Source organism: Dryas octopetala, chromosome 1 (assembly GCF_963921425.1).
Source record: "Dryas octopetala chromosome 1, drDryOcto1.1, whole genome shotgun sequence".
In the NCBI taxonomy this organism is placed as follows: Eukaryota; Viridiplantae; Streptophyta; class Magnoliopsida; order Rosales; family Rosaceae; genus Dryas; species Dryas octopetala.
The window spans coordinates 7,139,943-7,167,179 of record NC_141366.1 but is presented as its reverse complement, the minus strand read 5'-3'; the positions used below and the strand labels follow the sequence as shown (position 1 = coordinate 7,167,179).

Here is a 27,237-nt window from a genome sequence, read left to right as displayed (position 1 = left end):
TGTTTTATCATTTTTTTTAAAAGACATGTTTTTAATTTGAAAATGGTCTACTAAATATGTTTTCTTGACTAAAACTTTTTTTATTTAATTTTTTTTTAATTAGAATACCAAATAAGCCCTAAAAGATCCGAATCCTACATTCATACATGATGATATGTGAACAAATTAAATGGGTATTGCTCACATGGTGCATGCACGTATACGTCTGCAATTTATGCATGTATCGTTTTCATGTTCTTAATTAAGTCATTTAAGCATCACCTTGAAGTCTTGAACCCAAATGTAGGGATCGATACCATGCACTTCCTTCTGAACCGCCCACTTGTCCCATTACAACGTATACAACTATACACGCGCGGTTTGTGTTACGAATTTTTGCCAATTTGGGAGCAACGTACGCTACAAGCCTACAACTAATCGTAAGCTTTGTAACGTGCTTTTGCCTTTTTGGGTTCCACTCGGTGTAAAATACTAAAATCTATCTTTTCCTACACTTTCTCTAAACGCCGCCTACGTGGCCTCATGCCCACCATTCATTATTTCAGCAAGGCCAACCCACCGCACTCCTAATTTTGCAACCTCTTCCTTCACAGCCTTCCCCTCACTTCATGTATATATAGACGCTTCACCAACCCCTAAATATCATTCATCAAACACTTTCTACAAGCACATCAAATTAAGCAGTCCTCGATCAATAGCTAGCTAGCACAAATATCTAGCTCTCTTATAAGCTTTGATTTCGTTTCGATCTGGGTTGAGAAATTAATACGTACTAGTGGTCATATATGGGTCTGATGGCAAAGGAAATGAGGTACATGCACAACTGGGTTGAGGTTGCACCAGCCCTTGTCATACCACACGAGAAGCCTTCAAACAATGTTTCAAAATTGGAGACCATTGTTGAAGAAGGGTCATCGTCTGGTCATGAGATGATGATGATGATGAGCTTTGAGATTCTGCCAAAAGCTGGAGTGGTGTTTCTTCTTCCAGTGTTTCTTTCTTTTGTTTCTTACTTGTTGTTTAGGCACATTGGTAACTGATCGATCGAATCCATGTATGTGGGGAATTCATATTTGGAATGAAATTCTCATACAGATGATCAAGAGGGAGGCAGGCAAAATGTACATGGAATATTAGACTGGCAGATTAGAATTTGATGTGGTGAACGTACGTTTTCACCTCTAACAACATGAATCGATATAAATTAAGCAAATCAACCCTAATTCATCAATTGTTTCAAAATTTTTGAACCTCTCTCTCTCTCTCAATGTGATGTGGTATAATTTTAAGAATAGTACTTGGGTCACCTCATTCTTAAATTTTGATTTCGGCAATGCCGATGCATGATTAAAACTGTTCACTTTTTAGATAACCTATTAAAAATCATCTCTGTAAAAAATTAAATCAATCAAAAATCGTTTGATTATATAACTATTGTTAACTAAGTAGAAAAAACCGACATTTTCCAATTAAAAAGTTATTTTTGACCAAATCGTTGATTTTTTCTATTTAATTGATAACACTTATATAACCAAACGATTTCCGATTAAATTGATTTTTTGCATAAATAATCTATAATAGGTGATCTAAAAAGTGAACGATTTCGATCATACGCCGTTATTACCGAATTTACAATTTTAGGAAACGGGGTGACCTTGAGAGTATCCCCAGAAGGTGACTCAAGTAATATCCCAATTTTAAAGGGAAAGAATTAATTAATTAACTCCCCAATAATTGTACCCACCACTCCACTAGTATTCCCCTTTTTTTTTTTTGTTTAGAGCCAAATATATATATATATAGGCCCTTCGGTTAAGAAATTTCTTAAATAACCTTATTTAAGAGATTTTTTATTAAATAAAATTATTTAAGAGATCTCTTAAGGCTATATATATATACAATTAAACAACAAATCATTGGCCTCGGGGTGTAAAAATTAATCATTAATTAGTATGTGAACAATTTCAGGGTACGCCAACCTTAATCAATGTATTGTTGCAACAATTTTGATGAGCCAAAGTTAATGACTTTCTCATTCTTTATTCCCATTTTGTCGCATATATAACATAATTAAGCACGTGAAATACAATTTCTAAGTACCCAGTTCCTCTTGAAGACTTTTCCATTAACAGATCGAGATCGTGGTTTTTTGTTCTTACAAAATGACAATATTAAACTAAAAAACTAAGAAATTAATTGCATAAACTTCATCCTAATGATATCAAAACCATATCATAAGATATATATGTGGCCATGTGGGTTAACTCATATATGTACAACACATAAGATTAATAAATTAATAAGTTTGGATTTATAATGTCAAGTGATTTGACACCAATTATTTTGGTTCATGGAGATCTTCCCTCTCTTTCTATAGCAACCTTCTTCATGGTCATTAGAAACAATTTCCAAAGGGCCGGGTTTCCTCTTTCTAGAATGGAGAGAAGAAAAATCAACAAATCAAATTCTTCAATTAATGGAGTGGGATGTTTACGCTCATCTAGAAGAAAGAGAATAGATTTTTTTTTTCTTGGTCTAGAAGAAAGATAATAGATAACTCATAACTGTTAGTCTGTTACTAGCTAATACAACCATCCTGTTCTAGAAGTATTTGTTTTTTGTTTTGTTTGCATCTTCCTGTGTACCAACCACTTGTCTAATTCCAAGTGGCTCGGAGGGATCATACACACGGTTTTGGACACGTGGATTTTGTCAAATTTACATCCTTGTAACACGTGTAATTGCCAATAATTTCCCAATATATTATCTTTAGACTTGTTCAAACTTCGTGCGTCATTATGTCCTGACAGCTACCACCTCCTATATGTGCATGTATCCATCATCACTATATATATAGGACCCTTTGTCAATCTATTAATCGAAAACCCACTTCTCAATTAGTCTCAAGCTCTCTGATTCTACCATTAATTGATTCGATTGCAGTTTGTATAATTCGATCACACATATATATTATAGATAGATCGAGATCGATATATCATGATGGTGAAGGATCAGATGAGCTACATGCACAACTTGGGGGAAGTTGCACCAACTGATCTGCTGATATCCCCTTACAAACCTTCAAAGTCTCCGAAGCTGGAGACCATTCTTGAAGATGAAGGACCTCTCATTAACATTGAAATTATTCCACCAACAAAGATGATCGGGGTCTTGTTTCTTCTTCCAGTCTTTGTTTCTTTTGTTTCTTATTTCTTGTTGTACAGGCATCTATAATTGATGCATGTATAATATTTGGTCTCAATTTGATCCATGTGGGGCAATTGATTGCCACATACCAAAAGAAAATTGTACATGATCGATCGACAAATGTGTAGTTTCGATCGCCCTCTAGAAATGTGCTAGAATTTGCAAATGGGTCGATCCACAATTCCACATGTATAAATTGCATCGCATTAATTACAGTGTACATGCCATGGCATTCTCATATTGGGAAATTAATGGCAGAGTCTTGGAATGTCTACTTGCCCATTGGGCGCATTATTTATTTAGAGTTTCACTGCTATTTAATTACTTACGAAAAGTTTAAGGACCTGTTTGGCTGTTTGATAAAGTTTTTGTTTTTATTTAGAGAGAGAGAGAGATGAGGAAAATATTTGAAAGAAATAAGAGAGGTGAGGAAAATCGATGAGAGAATTAATAGAGATGTGAAGAAGAAAGGAATGAAATACATAAACCAAAGCCAAACTAATTGTGTTTAGATGCTAAGAAAGGAATAAATGATCTAGAATTGAGTCTGTTATATGAGTCTCTTAATCATCCCATGTATATTTTCCTTTACCATAGATGTACAATTTGAGTGTTTGGGAGGTAATTTCTTTTTGCATGTAGCTTACCATTTTACCTTTTCAAAGCAAATTCTGATAAAAGATTTCGCTATGGGTGAGGGGGGGGGGGGGGGGGGGGAGAGAGAGAGAGAGAGAGAGAGAGAGAGAGAGAGAGAGAGAGAGAAGAAATGGTGCACTTTGGGAAGCCAATTTATATCAAATGTGGTACTCAATACAAAATTTTGTGGTTAACGATACCAATAGGCAATAATCGACCTCACATTGTAAATTTGTTTGAGTGAATTATTAATCCACTTCCACCTTGAGGTTGCATATGAATTTGCTCTTGCTCTCCATAGGAACATATCCATCCAATCTTCAAACCCTTCATAGGCCTCTCTCATTATGCAGCATGTTTTGTCACATCCCTGTACAACGCGAGGTACAAAACCACAGAGAGGAACAGAGGAAGAACATACAACCACACCCCCTTTTGCAATCTAGCTTCAAAGCTTTCTGACACCTCCTCAATGATGGGTTCTAGTTTGGGAAGAGTGGAATACGATTTTTTGTGAGATATTAAAAGGGCTCCTGGTGCAACTTCTCCCCAAGTTTGCATGTATTTGAACTCCTTCATCACCATTCTTTTTCTCCAACAAGATTTAAACTTTTGGAGACTACTTGCCAGTTCCTTCATCTTTGGAAGATGGGTTTCTTGGGGAATGCCAGGTCTGATTTCAGAGGAAGATGCAAGAGAGGTCTTGGAAGGAACTAGCAAAGCAATGGTATAGGCAAGGATTTCAATACGTTTTGGGGAAGAAAAGCAATGGGGGAAATAGATGATTATACAGGGGGTCAGAGATGGTAGGGTCCCAAAAATAGAGAAAGGAGGAAAGGTCTTGGAATCTTGTAATGAATGTTGACCAATCAATAATGCAAGTAAATTCACCTCAGCAAATGCTTGAACATGTCTTAGAACTAAATTTTGCAGCAAGGTTATTTTTGGCCATCCTGTGCTAGCCATTGGTTTCCGCGAAACTTTATTTTTTGGGGGATAGAGGGTTTAACTGACACTGAAAAAGGATAAAAATTATGGAAACCAATGGTTAAAATAAAAAATTTGTCCTACATAGGAAAGCTATAAAATGTACAACCCAAGCATGAATAATATCGATGCTGAACTTGAGTACTTAATCTTTTTAGTTTCCTCAAATATTTTTATCTACCAATTAAAAATAAAGTAGCAATTGGGGGTGAAAATAATTGCATGTATCCATTAATTACTTTCTTATGCGACACACACAATAAAATATATTGAAGAAAACGAATTCTCTATTGGTTAAAAGACTTGGATAATTTGATGAATAAACCATTAGGTAGACATAATAAATTAATGTGATTGTTAGGTATATTGCATTTCATAAAAACATTAATTTCCATTCATGTTTAAATTAAGGAACATGTACGTGGTGTGTGGACAAGTCACAAGTCACAAGCTGTTTTGGATCTGACAGAATAAATGGTATATAGAATGAATGACAACATGTAACTAGCTTGGAGCTTGGATGTTGTTTTTCTTCTTCCTAATATTTCACAGAATCACGGAAAAGGATCCCCTTCCACTCTTTCCAAGCACATCTTGCAATGACTTGACATTTTGATAATCTATGTGTAACTATGTAATGAGGTCACAATAAATCCACTTGTTTCAAACTATTCAAAAAGTAACATCACCTCTTCAGCTCAGCTGCAAACATAAACAAAATTAAAATTTGGCATGTTGGGGAAGACTGATCGATAAAAAGGAAACATTTCCTAATTTAATATTTTTCAGATAAACATTTTAATTTAATTAATTCTTTTTAATTTTAAAATTTATTAAATAACTTGTTCATTTATAAATATCTTCATATAGAAATTACATAAATTAAAATCTTTTCAATATATAATCAGTCAATGACTAATAACAAACACAAAAGTTTTAACCATCTGCACAAGTGCAGCATAAGGAATTTAATTATGAATACCGAAAAAGAATCAAGGCAAAAGACTTGAAACACAAATATGAATGAGGGACTAACACTAACCGAATGAGTATGACAACCAGTGGCAGAGAAGAGTTGAGAAGACAACTCACTTGGGCAATTAAAGAGTTCTAGAAAACAAAGCACTCGTCGACGTCAGTGAAATCCAAAAATGAAGTTAGTAATATTTAGAGGTAATTGAGAAAAAAAAAAAAGGTTAGTGATATTTTGATGTAGTGACAATGAATATGCAGAAAATGGAGAAGTCATACATGATATATATGATATTACCTTGGATGTTTCAAATGTAGCAGCAAGAAGACAATAGAGATGAATATGGAAGCGGAACCTACAAAAGTGTAGGAAAGCCCAAGGAAGTCATTCCTTCCCCCTAACCAGCTTGATGTTGAAAGGATAAGCTTCTTTTTCCCACCAAAACTGTAAGTGTTGTAGTTGTTCGTCAGATTGACTACTACAACATCATCTGCATCCAAATCCTCTTCAATTCTACCGTACAGCTTCCGGAAACTGGGGAGCGCAGCTGTCCGCATCCATACAATAAGATCTTCTTGATCGCTTAGCTGAACAAACAAAGCAACATTCACCAACAGTTCATGAAAAATCCAGAAATATTGTAAGAACTCAGTTTTACTCCAAGGAAATTATATAAGTGGAGAGAATTTGTAACAGCACATAGAGCAGGTGTTTTTGCATCCTTTTCAAATGTTGCACTGGCCACAGGTGAGGCCCACTAGGAAGGCGAGCCGAATAAAACTTAAAATATGCATATCTTTCTAAAAGCATTATGCATGTTATGGAGGTAAAGCCGTAAAGGCACTGATTTTGGGCATGGAAACATGGTATAACTTCTTTGACTTTGGTTATTCATGCAAACATGGAGGCATCCATAAGGCATAAGCTAATGTGTTTTGATGATGAAACCTTCTATTCTCAATTTAATATCTCGAGTAAATTACAAAATATGAAAGTCATCTTTTTTACTAGCCATGGCTGTCAACTAGACTACTGTACAGAAAGTTGGACAACTACTTCAGGTGGCATCATATTCAAAAGTATAGAAGCACAAGGACCAAAGTAATGGATTGTTGTACAGTTGTACTTACAGGAATTCTTGAATCTAGCTTTCCACCACCGATCAAGGTCCCATTCTGGAAATTGAAGGGATATACATGCTTCCCAAATTTGTGATCACGATCACTCTGCCATGCTATGTTCTTCCTATTGACCTTTAGTTCTGATTTTCCACGAATAAAAGTATATGTATCATTAAACAAACTCCATGCTATCAAACCACAAGGAACAATTGGATGACCATTGTTGGACTCCTCAGGCTTACAGGAGCTTGTGTCATTGTACCCGAACCCATGTAAAAGTTGCTTGTCAGTTCTACTTTTGACATACCTGAAAAACCAGGAATCAGCAGAGTAAAACCACAAAGCTGAGATTAAAACCAGTAACATCCAAGTTAAGTTTTCTTGCATAAAATTAACAGAAAAAATAAAAGAGCAATCCTTGTTAAACATTTGGTTTAACAACTTTCATGATTACCAAAAAAGAAAAGAAAAAAGAAAGAGAAAGGAACTTCAGGTATAAATCTTGTTACTTCCAAAATCTGACAACAAAAGACAATAATGACTTTCTCCAAGTTTCTCTTTGAAAAGTTCACCAAAAACAAATAGGACAGATATTGAAAAAAAAAAAAAAAAAATCGCCCGAATAGTTCCTTTGGATTATCAAAATATTCATACTGTAAATTACCTATAATACTAAGGCTCTATGTGGGTCAGTAAATTTTGAAAATTCTATAATGTTTATTCCAATAGTTAAAGGAGAGTGTATAATTTGCACCCAAAAATACTTTTTCCCCCATTGTAATATATCTTCATGCAAGATTTCTCATGATGGACAAAAATGGAGCCAAAGGGATCCACTATGGCAGAAAAAATGTATGATGAGTAAAATTTGAAGTCCAGATCACTACTGCACTACAAATTATCCCAAGGTAGTTGTTTAAAAGAATTCAAAGCACCACTAACTTATCATGAAGTATACCACAGAAGAAGGCAGCTGTTAGTGATATAGCAACTAAATGCATTTCAGAATAGTGGAATAAAGAAATATTTTGAAAGGAAAAGAAGGGTAAATCAGAGTAAGTGATGGGGTCATCACTATGTTAAAATAAAAACAAAACAACTCTCACCGTCGGTGGTTTTGATAGAAGTTATCAAGCTGATAGTAGATATAAATCGGAGCTTTCATATGCTTGTAGACCTTCAAAGAGAGATGCATATGAAATATTTAGAAAAAAAAAATGAAAAACAAACATAATTGAATAAAGCAAATGCGTAAGTTACAGATTGGTTAATAAGCTTACTAGAAACCAAATCAGCTTACTAGAAATACATTAGTTTCTTACATCATTGGATATTGGATAATAAGCATAACAAAAAGTTTATGCACTCACTAGGTAGTAAGCAATTATTGCATTCACAGTTTTGTCTCCCTTTCTAGATTTGAATTCTTAGAAATGCCTACCAACCAGCTCTTCTACAGTTCTACTACTATGACACAATGTAACTTTATGCACTTGCCTCTCAAACAACTCTAACAGCTCAAGCTCTATTTAATTAGATTATTAAAATTTGCAGGATGATAGCCATTATCTAGATAATTGGATAGTATATAGTTTGCTTATTCTGTGACAACTTAAATGAAGCAGACAAGAAATCCAATCCACAAGTCACAAGGAATGTCATAGACTCATAGTTCATGGTCTGGCTAACAAAAAAGAAAATTTTACCTTCAAGAACCGGGAACAGTTTTTGGGAATTGAGTTATCTTTGATATATGCCACCTTATTGCTTTTGAATGCCTCTGGTACACATTCAGTATCATAGTGGTCCACAATTTCCAAAACCTATGCATCCAATATCAAACAAATAACTATCCACATATTTATGCTCCAATATAGATATGGGTGCAAACAAGAACCAATGAACAACAGGATACACACACAGGAAAATATATTTTATATATATGTATATGTACATATGTACATAAAGCTTATCAGAGAAGGAGAGTTTACACTCTGGGAGGCTTGGAGCGTAATAAGACCGACAGGTATGAAAATGACACCAATCAATAAGAATGTAGTAATCACCTGCAGAAGAGATAGTTAATATCACATAGTACACATGTATAGTAAATACTGCATTATAGAAGAGTTGGTTATGATTTTTAATAACTCACCCATGCTGGTGTGAGAACAGGCTTACAAGCAGGGAGACTCTGTTGTTTAAATTGATACAAAGCTACAAAACACCATAAAAGTGATCATTATTTATTAACAGGAGTAAATTTAAGTGTGAATTTCCTTTTTCTTTTTTAATGATGAAAACATGGTACATGCTATGGAAGAGCACCAACAAGTTGTAACTAAAAGCAAATTCAATACATGGTGGATTGCTAAGGCTCCACCATAGCAATTATTTTGCTTAAGAGTAAGTAACACAAGTAAAAGATAAACACACCTCCATGAAATATGCAGCCTTACAGATCATGTTAAAGAAAGGGAAGGAAAAAAAGAGAGCAAAGTGAATAAATTTGTAAATCAAATACTTTCTGTAGCAATCTGTGCTATAGAATGACATGAAAAGAAACTAGGTAATTTTTCAGAGTAGATCTAAAGCAACAAAGTCATGATTAGGAAATGGGAAAGACCCAACAACATACCTTTTTGTTGCCTGGAATGTGGTGGAATTGATTGAGCACCCCTAGAAACTGTTGAGGTACTTCCTCCATCCACATCCATTAAATTCAGTCTTCAGCAATTCAGCCCCAACAATGCACTAACTTTACTAACCCTATGTTCCAACGATACCCTACAAGAGGTGAAACCCTTATTTAGTTATATGTCCCCATTCAGAACCAGCCTCAAATAAAATTATAGATCACAAACTTACTCCCTTAGCTCCATATTTAATTTTCGGAAGGGGAGACAAGGGGGAGGAGTGCTATTGGAATTTCACATATTCTATTGTTTCAGTTCCAGAAGAAAGGAATCACAAACTGAAACTTATCATGTACAGTTCTAAGTTGAATTATGTTCAAGTTCCCATTTTTCTTAACCGTGGGCCGTGGCAACCAAGCAAGATTAATGAATTAAGTTTGTAATTCAAAACTAATTTTGAATTTTTTGTTTGATTGCTACAGAGAAAAAAAAGGAAAACTTGCCTCTGTAGGAATTAATTTGTAGTTGGCTTACTTACCTAACCCTCCCTATATAAATTCTAGATTCTAGACAATTCGAAGAGTGTTTTATTACTGTTACATTCCGAATCAATTAAAGAAACTAATCCCTTGAGAAATGATTAATTAACATAGTTGCGCAACTCAGCCAGAGGCCTTTACACACTTTGATCCCATATAAAGATAAGACCCAAAGTTTCATTACCTGCATTGTATATCTAATTAAGTTTTTGAATTAAGCAACTGAGTTGCCAACATACCAACCAAAGCAATTGGTTACCTAAACTAATCAAAATAGCTGCATGAAGCTGAATTGGTTAAAGGGTTTTAGTTTTTCCCTGTTTCCTACAGAGAGAAAAAAAGAGTGAATATTTATCAATTTCTGTTCTTCTATTTTCCCACATTTTCTCAGCAACAAAACACCCAATAGGTTCGGTCAAGGAATGAAATTGAAAAGAAAAAAACAAAAGATTTACAATTCGAAATCTAAAAGGAACATGGAAGAAGAAGAAGAAGAGGAATGGAAATGAAATTGAGAGAAGATCTGGAATTACCTGTGGGATGTGAAGTGAAAACTGAGTGATTGGTTTACCGGGAATGGAAAGAAATACGAGGGAAGAAGATGGAAGACATTACTTGGCGCTGAGACAAACTCAAATCTTTCATCTCTGTCTTGTTGTAATATATTCTTAGCTTTCCGAAAGAGCAACTCCAGATTCCCTCCTTATTTTTCTTTTTCCAACATTGTATTGTCTTAAAAAAGCAAGAGAAACTAGAGGGAAAATATGAGAGAACACGTAATTAAGTGTATTTTTCATCAGTACAATGCCTATATAAATAGGCTTTAAGATGACCAGAATTATTTGGAGACTGCTCTTAAGTTTTCCTGTTTAATATAATCTTTTTTTTTTATAATTACTATATGAGAAAAAAATTATTTTGGTCCCTCTGTTTTACACTTTTACTCCAAAAATAAATTTTATCTATATAGTGTTAAAACTTTGCATTTAATCCTTATGTTTTATATAATTTATAATTTAAAGACATTGTATAACTAAAATGAAATTTTTTTTTCAAATTAAAACTAATAAACTCACGAATTTATCTCAAAAATAACAAAAAATTATATATGTAATTTTCAATTTAATTGTTAAACAAAAATTAAAATTTTTAGTTTAATTTTGTTAAAATTATTCTTATATTATAAAAATATAAAACACGTTAAATAAATGTGGAGTTTTGAAACCACATATATCAAATCTATTTTCCAGACAAAACACAGACTAAAATGTTTTTTTCCCTTACTATATAGTCTATATTATATATAAAATTTTTTGCTGAACCCGTTACTCACGAAGATGTTCACTTTGGCCACAACACAGTTGTGCCTAACATGCTTCGCTCCCAACGGCACAACTCTTTCCTTCTCAAATTCCTACACTTTCCCGCCGCCCAAACAAGGCCCTTCAGCATACTCTCCTCCCTCTTGAACCTCTGCACCGAGCCCCAAAAACTCCAGCAAATCCACGCCAGGTTCATTCTTCATGGCCTGCACCAAAACCCAACACTCTCTTCCAGACTCATAGACTGCTATGCCAACCTTGGCTTCCTCACTCTCTCCCAACAAGTCTTCAACTCCATCACCGACCCAAGTTCGCTTCTTTATTACGCAATCTTAAGAAACTTGTCAAAGTATGGTGAATTTGAGAGAACCCTTTTGGTTTACAATGAAATGATCATGAAATCTATGTACCCAGATGGAGATACTTACCCTTTTGTTTTGAGATCATGTTCTTGCTTTTCAGATGCTAGAAATGGGGCAAAGGTTCACGGGCATGTAGTGAAATTGGGCTTTGATTCATATGATTTGGTGGACTCTGCTTTGGTTGATATGTACAGAAACTACGGTGGTTTTGAAAGTGAAGGAGAGCTGGTTGATAAAAAGCCTGTTAACGGTTTGTATTGTAGGAATTCTTTGATTTCTGATGCTTCTCAAATGGAGAAACTTGAACCTGATTCAGTTACTATGATTAACTTTTTGAGATCAAGTGTGGATTTGAACTCATTGAAGGTGGGAAAGGCTGTTCATTGTTTGGCTGTTGTGAGCAAATTGTGTGAGGATTTGTCTGTGAATACTGCATTGTTGTCTACGTATGCCAAGTTAGGTGATTTAAAATATGCAAAAATGCTATTTGAAAAAATGCCTGAGAAGGACTGTGTTGTTTGGAATATAATGATATCAGCGTATTCTCGAAAAGGGTACCCTAAGGAATCGCTGGAGCTATTAAGATGCATGGGAAGATCAGGGGTTAGAGCTGATTTATTTACTGCAATTCCTGCAATTTCTTCAATTACACAGTTAGCAGTTACTGAGTGGGGCAAACAAATGCATGCTCATGTGATAAGAAATGGTTCAGATTATCAAGTGTCCGTTCATAATTCTCTTATTGACATGTATTGTGAATGCAATCATCTACATTCAGCAAGAAAGATTTTTAACTTGGTGACAAGCAAGACTGTGGTTTCATGGAGTGCAATGATTAAAGGATATGTAACCCATGATCAGTCTCTTGAAGCTCTTTCTCTCTTCTCCAAGATGAAATCTGAAGGAACCGGGGTCGATTTTATTACAGTTATCAACATCTTGCCTACTTGTGTGAATATGGGAGCACTAGAGAATGTAAAATACCTTCACGGGTACTCGATGAAACTCAGCCTCAACTCACTTTCATCTGTAAATACAGCATTTCTAGTCAGCTATGCAAAATGTGGATGCATAGAGATGGCCAGGAAGCTTTTTGATGAAGAGAACATCAATAATAAAGATGTAATCACATGGAACTCTATGATTAGTGCATATGCTAAGCATGGAGACTGGTATCAATCTTACAAGTTGTACAACCAAATGAAGGCATTGACTATGAAGCCAGATCAAGTAACCTTTCTTGGGCTACTTACAGCCTGTGTAAATGCAGGTCTTGTTCAAGAAGGGAAGGAGTGTTTCAAGGAGATGGTTGAAAAATATGGTTGCCAACCAAGCCAGGAACACTATGCTTGCATGGTGGATCTACTAGGGCGTGCTGGGCATGTCAATGAAGCCAGAGAACTTGTGAAATCAATGCCTTTCAAACCAGATGCTCGGGTATGGGGCCCTTTGTTGAGTGCCTGCAAGTTGCATTCGGAGACTGGGGTTGCAGAGTTTGCTGCAGAGAAGCTTATAACTATGGAACCGAAAAATGCTGGAAACTATATATTGCTGGCCAACATATATGCTGCAGCTGGAAAGTGGGATGGAGTTGCTAAGATGAGGAGTTTTCTTAGGGATCAAGGACTGAAGAAAACCCCCGGCTGTAGTTGGGTAGAGATTAATGGATGTCTACATGAGTTCAGAGTAGCGGATCGATCTCATCCAAGATCAGATGGTATATATGCCATATTAAGAAACCTGGAATTGGAAATCAAGGATGCAAGAGAGAGTATAGAAATACTTTCATAAATAATGTTCATTGGAAAAACATTTTTTAATTTTTTCACCCAGTGTAATTTGATTTCCAAGAGCACATATTAGGCTCTATAACCTTGAACCAAGAAGAATACGAGAGCTGAGATCGAAAGATAAAATCACTTTCAAATACCTTGTTAGTGTTCATGTCACTCACCTCAGTTCCCTACCATTTATTTTTTCTGAAAAAAACAAAAATTAGCTTTGTAGTAGAAAATTTGATTAAAGAGAGGTGAAATTATCTAGAGAGAGAGAGAGAGAGAGAGTCATATTTACACAACTGAACAATCTGAACGCTATAAAAAATGGGATAGACAGATGCCCGCAATAAACACTGTAATATTTTTTGGGTACAATAAAATACTTTAATATTGATACGAACAAGTTCTACGACAAAATTGATTTGTTGGAGCACGGCCCCTCTGGATGACAATCTTCAATTCTCCATTGAAAGTTTCTTAGCGATGCCAAGAACCACACAGGCGCACACACAGTCACATATAGCCTTAATAAATTCTACAGCCAATTTTCCTTGGTCAGCCATTCGATATGGTTATAACTTATAAGCCACCTTTTGCTGCATTGTGCTCTTCTTTCTGAATGCTATTTCCAATATGTGGCCGTTTTGAAGCTGTATAAGAAGGAATAAGAAAACAATAAGAGAACCGATCCCAATCTAGAACATAGAGCAAGATCCCTGAAACAAGAATCATAAAAAAAATACTGTATCCATATACAAATTGCAGCATCAACACAGGTATGAAAACAGGTACTACAGCTCACCCCATTTTATACCATGCAAGCCTATATACTGCTGATCTAGAGATTGAATAAAAAATAACACCAATTAGTTCCTTTTAGTTTTTAACTTTTACCATGCATATCACACTGGTCTAGTGTCATTATAGTAGATTCCTAGCACAACCTTGGTGTTTATCAGGGAAGGGGTTGGAGCCCCATTCTTTTGCTAGGCTTAAGGCAGCATGCAGCATGTACAGGAGGAGCATACAGTGGAGTGTATATGCGAGTTAAAATTTGATTATAGTCAGATCCTTTTAAATACTATTAACCAACCCATCGAATCAACAACACCACATTTTCATCAAGAATTCCCACACTGGTTAATTGTAGACATTGTATAATATAACATATTTACTGCAAAGTTACATTTCAGTCATACCTAGTAGAGTCATGCATTACAAGCTTGTAGGAACAACCAATCGAATGATGGGAGAAAAAGAAACTCTAGAACAAGATTACATACAATTCATTATGGGGAAAAAAAGTAATCTAACAATTACAAACATCAAGCTACCACACATTGGACAAATTTCAATACTAAGGATAAGGAAAGAGAGAGAATCAGATAACAAATTAACAATAAGTATATTACTTAATGAACAGAAGAGTTTTAGGGTTGATGTGAAGTATATGAAACACAAGCGCAAATCTTACATTTAATAGATGATCCAGCCAGACAAGTAAGCCTTGATTTTGTATTAGCCTCGGCCAATGGATTTGGCTTCTCCTTAACAGCCATGCGAACATCCCAAACACGTATAACCCCATCTGACGACGCAGATGCCACAAGATATGGATCCTCGTTGGCTACAGCACCAGCATTGCTTGTCAGCACAACAATTCCTTTCACACGAGATGGATGTGCATCCTCGATGCAATATGCAACCTTCCCACTGTTTGTGTCCCATGCTGTAATACTCCGGTCCTCACCACCAGTATATAAAAGTCCATTCTGTCAAAGTTCAAATTCATTATTTAGGGAAACTTCTTTAAAATGTAGTAACTTCCTAAAGAAACTTTTTTAGTATGAAACAAGAAAGATTGTGAATTGCACAAGTCAGAAAAGATCTTAGAAAAAAGAGAACTGTGAATTGGTAGTAGAGTGAAAAAACATAAATGAAAATGAAGCCAACAGAATTTGTAGACTATGTAATGGGTTAATCTTCCCCTCCCATGGGTTGAACCATTGAACCCAACAGAAGTACCCCAATATAACAGACACTATAGCTTTGTATAAGTGTAAACAATTACAGATATATGTAATGAAGGCACTCTTGGGATTCTTGTACACTACTAAAGTAGACAAGCATAAGACAAACTACTCACATAAAAATGTGCAGACCCTAAATTGCAAAGGAAACAAATTAAACCAATTCAAAAGCCAAAAAACAGACCCAAATGCCCAAAAAACTAACCTCGGCGGGTTCGACGCAAAGAACCCGTTTCGAATTCTCCAACTCGCAAAGCAAGCGAGCATCTTCAGCCTCATGAACCATCACCTTGTCCTCCACAGCCATATAGAACTTATCCCCAGAGCCATCATAGCTCACCAAGCTAGCTTCCTTCCCTAACCTGCAATAGAAGCTCCTCCTACCCCTCACCAAGTTGATCATCGCCAAGCACTCGTCTTTACCCACGGTCAGCGCCAACTTCCCAGAAGGGTGCAACGACAAGTCGTTGATGCCCTTCCTGTGCGGCTTGAGGCTCTTGAGGAGAACAAAAGGGTCGGCCTCGTAGATGCAGAACGTGCCGTCGGCGGCGGCGGAGACGAGGTTGAGAGGGAAGGAGAGGTGGGGAGGGGTGAAGAAGGAGAGGGAGGTGACGGTGGCGGAGTGGTCGTGGAGGGAGCCGAGGGAGGTGGCGGACGACAAGTCGTAGAGGTGGATTGTGTCGTCGGAGCCACCGGAGGCCGCGGCGGAGCCGGCAGTTGCGACGGTACTGATTGAGGAGAGGTGGGAGGGGTAGGAGAAGAGTGGGGTTAGGGTTAGGGATTGGGAATTGGGGTCAGAGTTTAGGGGTTTGAGCTTGAAGCCCCATATGAACTTCTCGTAGGAGCCAGCTATTAGGCTCATGGTGGTGGCGCGGTGATTGCTCGCTTGCTGTGTGTCTGTCGAGGGTTTTGGTAAGGAAAAGGGTTTTACAAAAGCGATCTTTTTTTCCTCTTAATAAAATCCAAAAGCGGGTTCTAAATATACCTCCATATTTCTTTTCCCACCCCCTAAAAGCTCTTGTATCCAAGTTTATAAGGCCTAACTAATGAACACAGAGTTATGGGTCTTATGGCTTATTAAGGTCCAACTTAAGCTCAAAAGGCCCAACCCATTACATGTTAATTTTGGGCGTGTACAAGTACACATTGACTTTCAGCGGGAAGTAAGAAGGGTAGTGCAGCATAACCATTAACGGGCAGATATAAACAGAAGAAAACCCGAAATCCCCAAAAACACTTGTTCTTCTTCTTCTTCATGGTGTGCTGTGGTGGGGTCTGGTCTTACCGTTACCGTACATTCTTCTGGTTGGCTTATTCCCAAATTACAGAGGTTGTATAATCTTGGGTAAGAGTCATTCATAACCATTGCCCACATAGGATTCCAGGAAATCCGAGAAAGAACCCCAATGGGTCAAGAAGAAGAAGAAGAACAACAACAACAACCAGGACAAGCTCCTCCTTCTGATGCGGTCTCTCAGCCATCCTCCACTCAACCCGATCCCCCTGCTCCTCCATTCGATCCTAGTCGAAGTAACTCTCCTTCTCTCTCTCTCTCTCTCTCCCCGTATTTTTTTCTTTCTATTTTGTAATTGGGTATATGATTATTTTTTTATGTTTCAATCTGACTTTTTCCTATCTGGGTTTATGGAAAGATGTGGAATTTCACAATGGAAGTTGGTTTTGGAGGGTTTCAATCCAGCTATCTTCTAGGTTATTATGTATAACGATCAAGTACTTGACTTTTAATAGAAAACTTATCCCATTATGAAAATCTAATGTTAAAACGAAAAAGGCTTAGCATTTCAATCATTTTTCATCTCTGAAAGATATGCAAATGACTTAAAATTTTTGTTATATTATAGACTTATAGTCTTTATAGAAGCTTTTCTAATCACATGTGTAGCATTTCATTCCCCAATCAAAGTGGTATCTCTCCGGTGACATTTGCAGATAAATGTGTGTTTATTGTGCCATCTTCATAGCGGGATCAGGATTTAGTATTTGTCCCTTGTGGGTGACATATAATGAACTTTTTTCATGACTCTAACCTTTACCATATAATTTTATTGAAGTGATTGGAATCATTAAAAGAAAAGCCTTGATCAAAGAGTTAGCTGCTGTATACCATGCAGAGTGCCTTGCATACTGTCAAGAGCTTTTGGAACTTCAAAGAAAATGGGATGAGGTCAGATATGACCCCCCTATTATTTGTTTCTGTATTTCTTTGATTTAATATTACTCCTTTGATAAAGATGTTATGGAATGTGCTAGTTTTAGAGTTTGATTTAACTCTTTATCATGTGATCTGTATCTACCAATTAAATTGGTCTCTAAGAATGGCATCAAAGCAAGGCAGGGCTGGTTTTGCTGTCCCAACCCCATCCCACTATAAAAATGCTATCCCCGTGGGTCCCTTCATCGGGCTCCTGGCTCCATAGGGGATGGATGGTTGTGTTGACCAACTGAAAAGAAATTAGGGTTTTTTTTTTTTAAATCTTATATATGCACATGTTTATATATGTTTATCGCCCTACTAGTAGTAACTAAGTGAACCGAGGTATATATATGTTTCAATTACCTTTGCATCTGTAATTTCCCCATGGTATCTGGTTTTTACCTCAAATGGACTATTTGTTCCAAACAATTACAGACTGGATGATCATATGGTCTGATTCTGGCTGATCATTTCCGTTATAATTTTATTGTAATTTTTACAATATACTGCGATCATATGGATCAGTTGGATCATACAGTTGCTTTAATCTGAATGGCACCCAATTTAGTTTATTGTCAACTGAAAATTTTCATGGTTGTATTTTGGATTGCTTTTCGATGCTGTATGTCGCAATTGTTGGTTTTAGGTTTTGCAGAAGGATGAAATGCTTTTTGATTGGTTCTCACTGTTAGTAGATTTTAAATATGCTTGCAGCCATTTATTGACTTGAAACCTCCAGAGGATTTGAAGAAGGAGACAATGCGGCCCCCCAAGCGGCTAAAGAAACCCGCTAGACACTGATTCTTCTGTGCAGCTTACTCTCGAATCTGCATGGCAAATTCCCTTGGTGCATAGTTCATATGTGTTCCTAACTTTCAGTTTGATTGGAAACAGGATCAAAACATTTATCTTCCCATCAATATGAATGTATTTTAGTAAATTTTGAATGATGAACGAAGAGCCCTGTTGCTGTGGTTCATTATGGTTGCACAACTAGCAGTGTGTAAAAAATTTGTGACCGTAAGGGAGCTTCTGTTGCTTGGTTATGTAGGATTGCTTCACTTGTGGGTTTACTATCTGTTCAGTGGTTCAGCCGCACCATTAAGGAACCCATATTATTCATTCACTATATGCTCTGTTCAGATGCTGCGATACCTTGTATTTTTGCTGATTTGTATATCATCATATAAAGCACTTGTCTGACCACTTATGAAAATAGAGACACAGCAGCCGGGCAGCAAGAAATGTGCTTTAGTGCTCTACTTTGTGTAGTATTTGGTCGATTGTATCTTATTTGAGTGCACAATAGGTGACAGTGTTGGCTTAAGGAAAATAGAAAAAGAGAAAAAATACGGGCATCAAAAGTCAGAAAAACAATTTTAAAACGCATCTAAATCGGAGGAACAAAAGAAACTAACTCCGCTGGGGCAACCAACTCTTGAATTTGGCTACTGCAAAATTTGACTGAGTGAAGCCCTTGGCCGCCAAATTTTACCAACAAATTTCAACAAACCCATGACAGATTAGATTAGATATATTAGATTGTGAAATGAAGAAAGTGCTGTGCTAGTTCCATTTGAAAAGTTCAAAATCCAACAAAGTACAAATTTACAATGTTCACATTGTTTGAGGTTCTTGTACACGTCTGTTCTGTATCTTTTCATTCTACTTGTTACATGTCAGTTTCTTTTCATGGGGTCAATCTCTTTGAAAACCCGAACTGCAGTTTCTTAAGCTATTTTCAGATGTGTGCTGTTTTGAGGTATCATATCGCCAATTAGTTCTCCTTACCTGCAAGTAAGGTAATCCGCTTAGCAACATCAAGAGTCAAAGTGCTACAACAGGAAGAGACATAAACACACTGAAGAGCAAGTTGCCTACCTAGGTTTTAGCCATGCCCATATTCTTTGCAATGGGTTACTTGGAGCAGATGTATTAACTATTGATGCCCAAGTCCTATGAAATGGGCAACCTGGGGAAGTGGGTGCAGACATCTGCGCTTCTATTAGCCTTTCAGCCGAGGGTCCCATTTCATGAACAAACTTGACAGATTCTGAGAGTCGATTAAGTAGGTTCAGCAGGGCAATCACTTCATTCCGTTGCAACTGCAGCTGAAAACCAATACAATAGACTTCAGTTGAAATATAAAGTATGTCGGATACTCAATTAAACCCATAAATAATTTTTAAAAAAATGAATAGTAACATATGGGTGTGCAATGCATGAATTGGCTGTTGGCAAGAGAAATTAACCAAAAAATCATCATCTTTTTCAAAAATTGATGAGAATTCCTGTGGGGAATTGTTACATGGTACAACTTGGGTTCACAATGCATGAGTCACAATGAAGATCAAACGGTTCATTCCAACAACATCACTGTTGATGGGAAGTTAGTACTGGCCGTGTCATTTTAACAAAGTAGGAAATGATGCCAACATGGCTTACTGAGAGTTTTAGAATTCGGGTGGTATAAGCCATAAAAGAAATGGGAGGAAAACAAATGTAGCTTCACAATTAGAACCTTGTACCATGGGCAGTAACTAACAATTGTTCCAAACCTTGGTAACTATTTTTGGCTGTTATTGTGAATACATGTCTCTAAATCAAAGGTCACAGTCTCGAGGAAAAGAGTGGGCCCATCAGCAATTTTATGAGACCTGACTAATTATCATTGCAGGACACTTAAACTGAGTACCATATAAAATGCAAATACTTTTAAAGAGATACTTACAGTCTGATCAGCCTTTTGTTGACCATCAACAGAGAAGAGGATTTCAAGTGCGGTGCCGAGACCAAGTACCTGAAGCTTCCCCCAAAGTCGACATTTCTCACATCCTACACAATCCATCAATGCACTGCAATGACAATACAAATAGTTAATTGACACACAAAGGCCTTCAACTATTTTCTAAGAAAATGATAATGATAGTAACCTTAAGAATGATACCAAACTATTATAAGACACCAGCCCAAAAACAATTCAAAAAACCTAGATTGAAATAAACTAGCCAAAACTGGGGTTTTAGGAAATACCTAATGTTTCTGAACTGTTTTTGTATTTTCTGCTTCAGTTCAGGTCCACTTTGGCCTTTCCACAACTTAGCTTCGTCAAATGGGACAGGGCATGCAGCTTGTAGATTAGAATTATAGAGTAGCTGTCTCATTAAGGATTGTGTCTTCAGATCCTCATTAAGATTACCGGTGTCATACTCAGCATGTTCCAAGTAATCTGCAGCCTAAATGCATTTGAACAAGATTGAAATTATTATTCCAGCAAGATAAAAAGTATCAGGAAGTAACAAAACTACATAAAGTGAAAAGTATTGTCAGTATGCTGCAGTACGCCTTTGAAAGGGACTCAAGTATATACTCACCTTTGTCACAGCTCGAAGAACAAAGAGAAACGTGAAGTACAAGTTTCTGACACGATCTGGGTATCTTAGGACCCGATCATACATCAATGAGAGATTTTGACCCCACTGGAACAGAAATTAGAAAAAAATAATGTTAGAAATTTAATTAAGTGCACGTAAATGATCAGTCTTGAGTGGCCCACATGAGGAGCAAACTTATTCTCGATTTGTCCTTGACCCTTACAACATCTAATAACAAAACACCCAATAATGCAAACTTATTGTTAAAGTAACTTGCTCCTAAGATTATGGCAGTGATGGCTTGGATCCCAGAGTTATTTAAATTATGAACAGCTGACAGACTATAACAGAAAGTCACATATGCTAACAAAATTAGGGAGTCATAAAGAGGGCACAGCCATTGAAATTTCTTATCAGGATTCATCAGTATAAAATATATGGGGCATGGGTAAAGCACAAACTTTTACAAAAATCATGCAAACTGTCTGTTGTCCGCATAAAATTTAAGTATCAAAGGGAATGATGAATCGGAATTTGTACCATCTGTGTAGTTTCATCAAGAAGATAATCAGAAGCTATGTGGACCGAAATAGAGGAATGAAGACCGGATATCAACTTGTACAAAATTCTTTCCTCAGTGCATAACTCTTCAGAAGGATCTGGAGAAGAAGTTGGAAATGAAAAAAAAAAAATCTTATAATAAGGACTAGTAATTCACAGGAATCTTATCTTAAACACAGTGAAACATGAACTGTAAGTCCTCCTAACATTAACTACATGAAGTGTATACTAAAATATTTCTCAAGGAGGAAACTGGTACAATTTCAAGTTTAGTCCACTAGATGATTGAGTAAACACATGCAAACATTTTGACCTGGAGAATTTTGAAACCCAGAGCTTGGCTAATGATTCTGCACCCAAAAACAAAAAACACAGGGGCTTGCCAAGTTTCACTACCTTAGAAAGAGGAAACTACATAACTAGACATTCTCAGAGTTTTCAACATAAATAAAGGCTCTTTATTTGGGGGGCGGGGATAAATGAGTAAAGACGTCAACTCCTACATTCAGTGTCACAACACAATTAACGTTAACAGAAGTTGTTTGTTAATCAATAAGCACCAAAAGTAGAATGGAACAAAATGGAAGTGGAAACAATGCTATATAAAGATCCAGCTGAACCCAAAAGTTAAGATCAACTGTGCAAAATATTGTTTAAAAAAAGGGTTCATTCATTGTGCATGTGAGGAAGCTTACATTTGGGGCAGTTCTCTGCGTAGACAGCATCCCATATCCTTCTAGCAGATGGACCAACATAGCCAGTATACCGTTCAGGATTCAGTTGAAGATTCACATATGTCATCTCAGCTGCAAGTGTAAATACACTATCAATTGTTGAATATTAAAATGATGAATCATCCAATGTTGTTCACACTATAGTACTAGCATTCATAATAGCATATTACAAACTACGATTAGAATATACAAGAAATAACTGGAAGGAAAGGCATTGAACTGCAAACATAAGCTAATATATATATATAGAGAGCCAGAACTGTTAAGTTGAGCAGGAAAAATAATGATACACACCATTGTCTGTCTCATCATCATTTGTCCAGGGATTGTCTGTCTCTGTCCAGCCTCTGAAAGCTTTATTGTCTAGTGTACGGTCAACAGCTGCCTCAGGCTTTCCCTCTTGACAAACAAGATCATCCAATGGAAGGCCATGATGAGGCTTCTTGAATGTTTCGGGGAATTCGCTTTCTGGGCATTCACATACACTACAATCTCGCAGACGGCACATACCATCATCTGGCCAGAAAGGGCAGTCGCACCATAACTTAACCTATATAAAGTATACCAACCATGCTTCAGAAAAATCAGATGCACATTAGAACAGCATAAGAATGGTAAACAGCAGCAAAGCTCAAGATAGATTAAAATGTCATGTATCCAATTGATTAATATATGTTCCACACTAGTTAAACCTAAGTTTGTTATCATCTTATAATTAGTATAGTATTATTTTTATGAGAATACAGATGTAGGCTATTCATTACCTTGAAATACCGAAAGAATGGAGTTTTAACGAGGTCTTGGAGTGACGGATAAAGAACTTCCTTGTTAAGCTGGTCCACGGTCTCATAATCACAACAACAATCCTCCACCATCCCACTATACTTATGTGTGTCCTACACAGATTGTAAGGGGGGAAATTTCAACCATAAGAAGAATCACAATTCCAATTATAACAACTAAGAGAAAAAAAAAAAAAAAAAACTAAAATTTTTATTAACATCAGTCCTATTTCACACAATTCAAACAATATACCGTTTTCTTTTCATGAATTGAGAAGCTTCACATTTGTCTGGATAGTGTAAAGCACGGTTTGAATTTAATGCAATTCTAATTATGCCCAATTTAACAACAATGTACTATCTTAATTAAAAAAAAACCCTGAATTTAATGTTCAAAATTTCATAACATAAATAAAAACACAATCAAGTTGTTGTCATTTCTCTACTTTCTGGGTATCCAAACAGAACATGCAAGAAACCGTACCTGAGAACAGTTACAAGGCTTGCTAGAGCGTCCAAAAAGAGAGATTTTGGGAGCAGCTCTCGATGTCATGGCGACGGCAATAAAGATAGCGATCAGAGCTCCCACCACCCAACCCCATCGCCTTCCTTTACTCTTTTCCCCACCCATCAATGCAACAAATGGTGTCCGAAAACCTGAAAACCCCGCTCTAACACCCTGCTTGGTTCCCAAGAAAATGAGAAGGAAAATCTAATGAGTTTTGTGATCTCTGTTACCTTGCTGGTAAGGAAAATATATATATATATGTATATTTATAAAGGAGGTGAATCAAGTGGATTTAGAAAGAATGAAAGGTAATTAAGTTGTAATAGGCGTTGTTTTGTTTGATGGTTTTTGTTTGATTGGATGGACAACGTACCAATGGGCAATGGGCATGTCCGAGAAAATCAGCGGCAACTGTGGGCAGGTCGGAAAAGTCAGAGAAAATCAGCGGAAAAGGGTAAATGGGCCGAGTATTTTGGGCTCATCTAAGGTGGGCCGGATCAGGTCAAATTGAGGTTGGGTTGAACTGACCTGGTTAGAATTCAATTTCAAGCCCAAATAGGCTGCTAAGAGTAATTTAGACTGTGTTACCTTCACATGAAAAAGTTTCTCCAGTTTCAAATCCTCAAATGCAAGGACAAATTTGCCTGCATGTACATAAATGCCTGCTTACCACTGCAAGATCGATGTGATGAGTTTAAGTTTTAGGGGTTTACAGGGAGTAAATTTGAACTTGGATATGGTGACTTTTTAGATCGAATAACAAGAGTTCAATTCTTTGTTCACCTTAATTTTTCTCTTACCTTCTTACAAAAACCACATAGCTTGAAGTGAATCGTCATTAGCTTAATTTGGGTCACTAATGAGTAATGACACTGTGTTATTAAAATCTCAATGTGAATTTATAAATCCACAAATTAAGTTGACACTATATACCCCATAACAATTAACCAATTAATCTGCATGTTTTAGAATACTGCCCCCGTACACCTAACTGCCTAACTGTAACTTTCCAGAACGTACTATCCAGTCTGAGCTGTGGACATATAAGAAATGAAACATTTGAATAATTTTTTCAACTAAATAATGAAAATGAAAAAGTTGTTTGTACGTGGTGGATGAAAATAGTACAAGTTGGTCAAAGAATCAAATGTATATGATCATCCATCAGAATCGATTCTTATAGATCACGTACATGTACTCTGTATTTCAGGAAATGGCAAAGATCATGGTCAAATATATTCACATCTTGTGATGTTTACAACCGATTTTCGTAATTAAAAATTCAGTAATACAATGCAAAAAGCAAAGAAAAGTAAGAAAAATCATACAAATCAGAAAACGAAAACTCTGGGCCTCTCAGAGGCTCTCAGTCTCGCACCTTGTAATCATTTTCTACTTGTTGCAGAGACTGGCCTTAGCCAGCAGCCTATATATATCTTAATTTCTCTTTCTTACTCATGCATATATATATGATCCGATATTATCTTTTATGAGGTGGAAAAACTCACTGGGTTTAGCTGCTTTAGCATATATATATAAATAATAATAAACTGGTATAAATTAATGCATGTTTTGAATGACTTATGTGCATGTACATTAATTTATTATCTTGTTGTTTCAATATATAAAATGAATGCATTGTTCTTTCAGCCAGAAAAATGAATCGATCATAAGAAAAACAAATTAAACCCATTAGCTAGGTAAAATATGAAATATTTATACTTTTACACAGAGACCCTGTTATTTATTTGTTTTGTTTTATATATATATATATATATATATATATATATTCTCTGGGAACACATGTACGTCACAAGTGCAGTACTGCAGAGCAGTAACAGAGTTATTGAAATGTATATGAACCATGACCCGTTTGAAAGTGGTCAATTGAAATAATAATGTTGGGATCTCCAATACGGTGCATGCCTTGAGTATTGAGTACGGCTGCAGCTTTATTGTCCAATGACTATCCAATCCGGCCATATATATATATATATGATATTTTCCACACATCCATCTCTTTTAATTTGCATGCACATCATGTGCATGTCATGCATGCATGGATATATCCTTTTCAATTTATTCCATCGCCGGTCACCATCTTCCGGACTTAAGGAAAAAACATGCAATCTCGATCAATCATCTATATATATATAACCTTTTTAATTGTAGTAATATATACTAATTAATTAAGTGTCACATATATGATATATAGCTATTACATGGAGATTTTAGCATTAATTTCATATATATTAAATGAGCAAATTCGATCATAGTCTGTACTAGTACAACATATATATATATATATAATAATCCAATGCATAGATACGAAGTAATAAGCTTAATTAGAATCGAAATTGTAATTAATTAAGAGAAACACTGATCGAGACGTACATATTAAAGCTAATTAAAGAGAGTAATTAATTAAGATCTAAAGGGAGTCAGAGCCAGAGAGCACCGGAGTCCTTGAGGAGAGGGACGAGGGTGCCGTTGATGTGACAGGCCATGAGGGTCTCGACGCCGCCCATGAACTTGCCCCCAACAAAGACTGCCGGAAGGGGTTGCTGTCTGTCAAAGGCCAGCTCGTACAGCACCGCCTGGATGTCGGGGCCGGCCACGTGCTGGTCGACCTCGATGATGGTGGGGCCGGCGCCGAGGCTGAAGAGGAGGTGCTTGACGACGGAGCACATGCAGCAGCCACTCATGCTGAACACCACCACCGCGTTGCACCCCCCCAGCTGCCTCACCACCTCGTACGGCCTGCTGCTCTCCACCTTCACCGCCGCCTCTGAGTCGCTGCTGCTGCTGTCCATTTGGACTGATCCGGACTTCTTTGCAACCTGCATTCTTCGATCTCGTGTTTCTTGTTTCAGAGACAGAGAGTCTGAGAGACTGAGACTGTGTGCTTAATTGCCTGGCTAGCTAATTACACGTTAAAGCTTGGGGGTTTTAAAAGGGCTTTACATACCAATATACCATGCATGATTGATCGTGCACCGTACACGCGTCAGTCAAGATCAAAACAACAAAAAAAAAAAAAACACAGATCGATCGAGCCTATTTGGATGATATATATCGATCAGTGATCAGCGAGTCACACACACAGGCATAGCTGATCGACTGACTGCCCGGCCGTTACATGTGGGACCCAATAGTATTATATTATTAACAATTGGAGATCAAAGTACGAGCTAGAGATAGCTAGCATCTACTTCGTCACACTCTGTTACTCATGTCTTTAAAGTTGAAGGCCGGGCATGACCCTAACCAGACCATGCCAGTTACCCCTTTCAACCAATTTAGATATATACAACTCCCAACGCAGGGGTTTTTTTATTTATTCATATACATGTAAAAAACATTAATTATATGCATTATTGGCTAGTCAGATGTGATTAAATTCTGTCAATTATTTCCAAATATTGCTGGATAGGGAGTTAATTAATTGACAAATTTGCCTATATATGGAAGA

General features: G+C 36.7%; 6 protein-coding genes across 8 annotated transcripts; 2 read left to right on the top strand and 4 right to left on the bottom strand.

Annotated features, from left to right (window-relative positions):
• Positions 1-5,202: 5,202 nt before the first annotated feature.
• Positions 5,203-10,839, bottom strand: LOC147297163 (LEM3 (ligand-effect modulator 3) family protein / CDC50 family protein). Of its 2 annotated transcripts, XR_015122343.1 has the most exons (10): positions 10,633-10,839; positions 9,563-9,711; positions 9,080-9,141; positions 8,916-8,990; positions 8,631-8,747; positions 8,031-8,101; positions 6,934-7,231; positions 6,101-6,390; positions 5,873-5,940; positions 5,203-5,532 (listed from the first exon to the last, which is right to left on the bottom strand). XR_015122343.1 is itself a non-coding variant. In XM_086244388.1 (8 exons), the coding sequence occupies exons 2-8, from the start codon at positions 9,639-9,641 to the stop codon at positions 6,097-6,099; spliced, it is 996 nt and encodes a 331-aa protein (XP_086100514.1). In that variant the 5' UTR covers positions 9,642-9,711; positions 10,633-10,839. The 2 variants fall into 2 exon arrangements, 1 of the variants encoding a protein (XP_086100514.1); XM_086244388.1 differs by lacking the exons at positions 5,203-5,532; positions 5,873-5,940 and having other exon boundaries at positions 6,097-6,390.
• Positions 10,840-11,471: 632 nt separating this feature from the next.
• On the top strand, positions 11,472-13,664 carry LOC147297162 (pentatricopeptide repeat-containing protein At1g11290, chloroplastic-like). Its single transcript, XM_086229662.1, has one exon. The coding sequence runs from the start codon at positions 11,472-11,474 to the stop codon at positions 13,572-13,574; it is 2,103 nt and encodes a 700-aa protein (XP_086085788.1). The 3' UTR covers positions 13,575-13,664.
• Positions 13,665-13,864: 200 nt separating this feature from the next.
• LOC147297161 (Transducin/WD40 repeat-like superfamily protein) lies at positions 13,865-16,555 on the bottom strand. Its single transcript, XM_086228824.1, has 3 exons — positions 15,797-16,555; positions 15,036-15,333; positions 13,865-14,211 (listed from the first exon to the last, which is right to left on the bottom strand). The coding sequence occupies exons 1-3, from the start codon at positions 16,451-16,453 to the stop codon at positions 14,141-14,143; spliced, it is 1,026 nt and encodes a 341-aa protein (XP_086084950.1). The 5' UTR covers positions 16,454-16,555; the 3' UTR covers positions 13,865-14,140.
• Positions 16,556-16,775: 220 nt separating this feature from the next.
• On the top strand, positions 16,776-18,967 carry LOC147297160 (uncharacterized). The gene is made up of 3 exons (XM_086248137.1): positions 16,776-17,121; positions 17,664-17,776; positions 18,521-18,967. The coding sequence occupies exons 1-3, from the start codon at positions 16,998-17,000 to the stop codon at positions 18,605-18,607; spliced, it is 324 nt and encodes a 107-aa protein (XP_086104263.1). The 5' UTR covers positions 16,776-16,997; the 3' UTR covers positions 18,608-18,967.
• Positions 18,968-19,356: 389 nt separating this feature from the next.
• Positions 19,357-24,091, bottom strand: LOC147297159 (endoplasmic reticulum oxidoreductin-2-like). 2 transcript variants are annotated; one of them, XM_086248123.1, is made up of 10 exons: positions 23,742-24,088; positions 23,240-23,371; positions 22,770-23,025; positions 22,437-22,547; positions 21,721-21,839; positions 21,181-21,285; positions 20,840-21,042; positions 20,538-20,661; positions 19,688-19,917; positions 19,357-19,597 (listed from the first exon to the last, which is right to left on the bottom strand). In XM_086248123.1, exons 1-10 carry the CDS (start codon positions 23,886-23,888, stop codon positions 19,594-19,596), a joined length of 1,431 nt encoding a protein of 476 aa, XP_086104249.1. In that variant the 5' UTR covers positions 23,889-24,088; the 3' UTR covers positions 19,357-19,593. The 2 variants fall into 2 exon arrangements, with proteins under 2 accessions (XP_086104249.1, XP_086104256.1); XM_086248130.1 differs by lacking the exon at positions 19,357-19,597 and having other exon boundaries at positions 19,684-19,917; positions 23,742-24,091.
• Positions 24,092-26,206: 2,115 nt separating this feature from the next.
• Positions 26,207-26,611, bottom strand: LOC147297158 (glutaredoxin-C9-like). The gene has a single exon (XM_086230038.1). It carries the CDS (start codon positions 26,609-26,611, stop codon positions 26,207-26,209), a length of 405 nt encoding a protein of 134 aa, XP_086086164.1.
• Between the last annotated feature and the right edge of the window lie 626 nt (positions 26,612-27,237).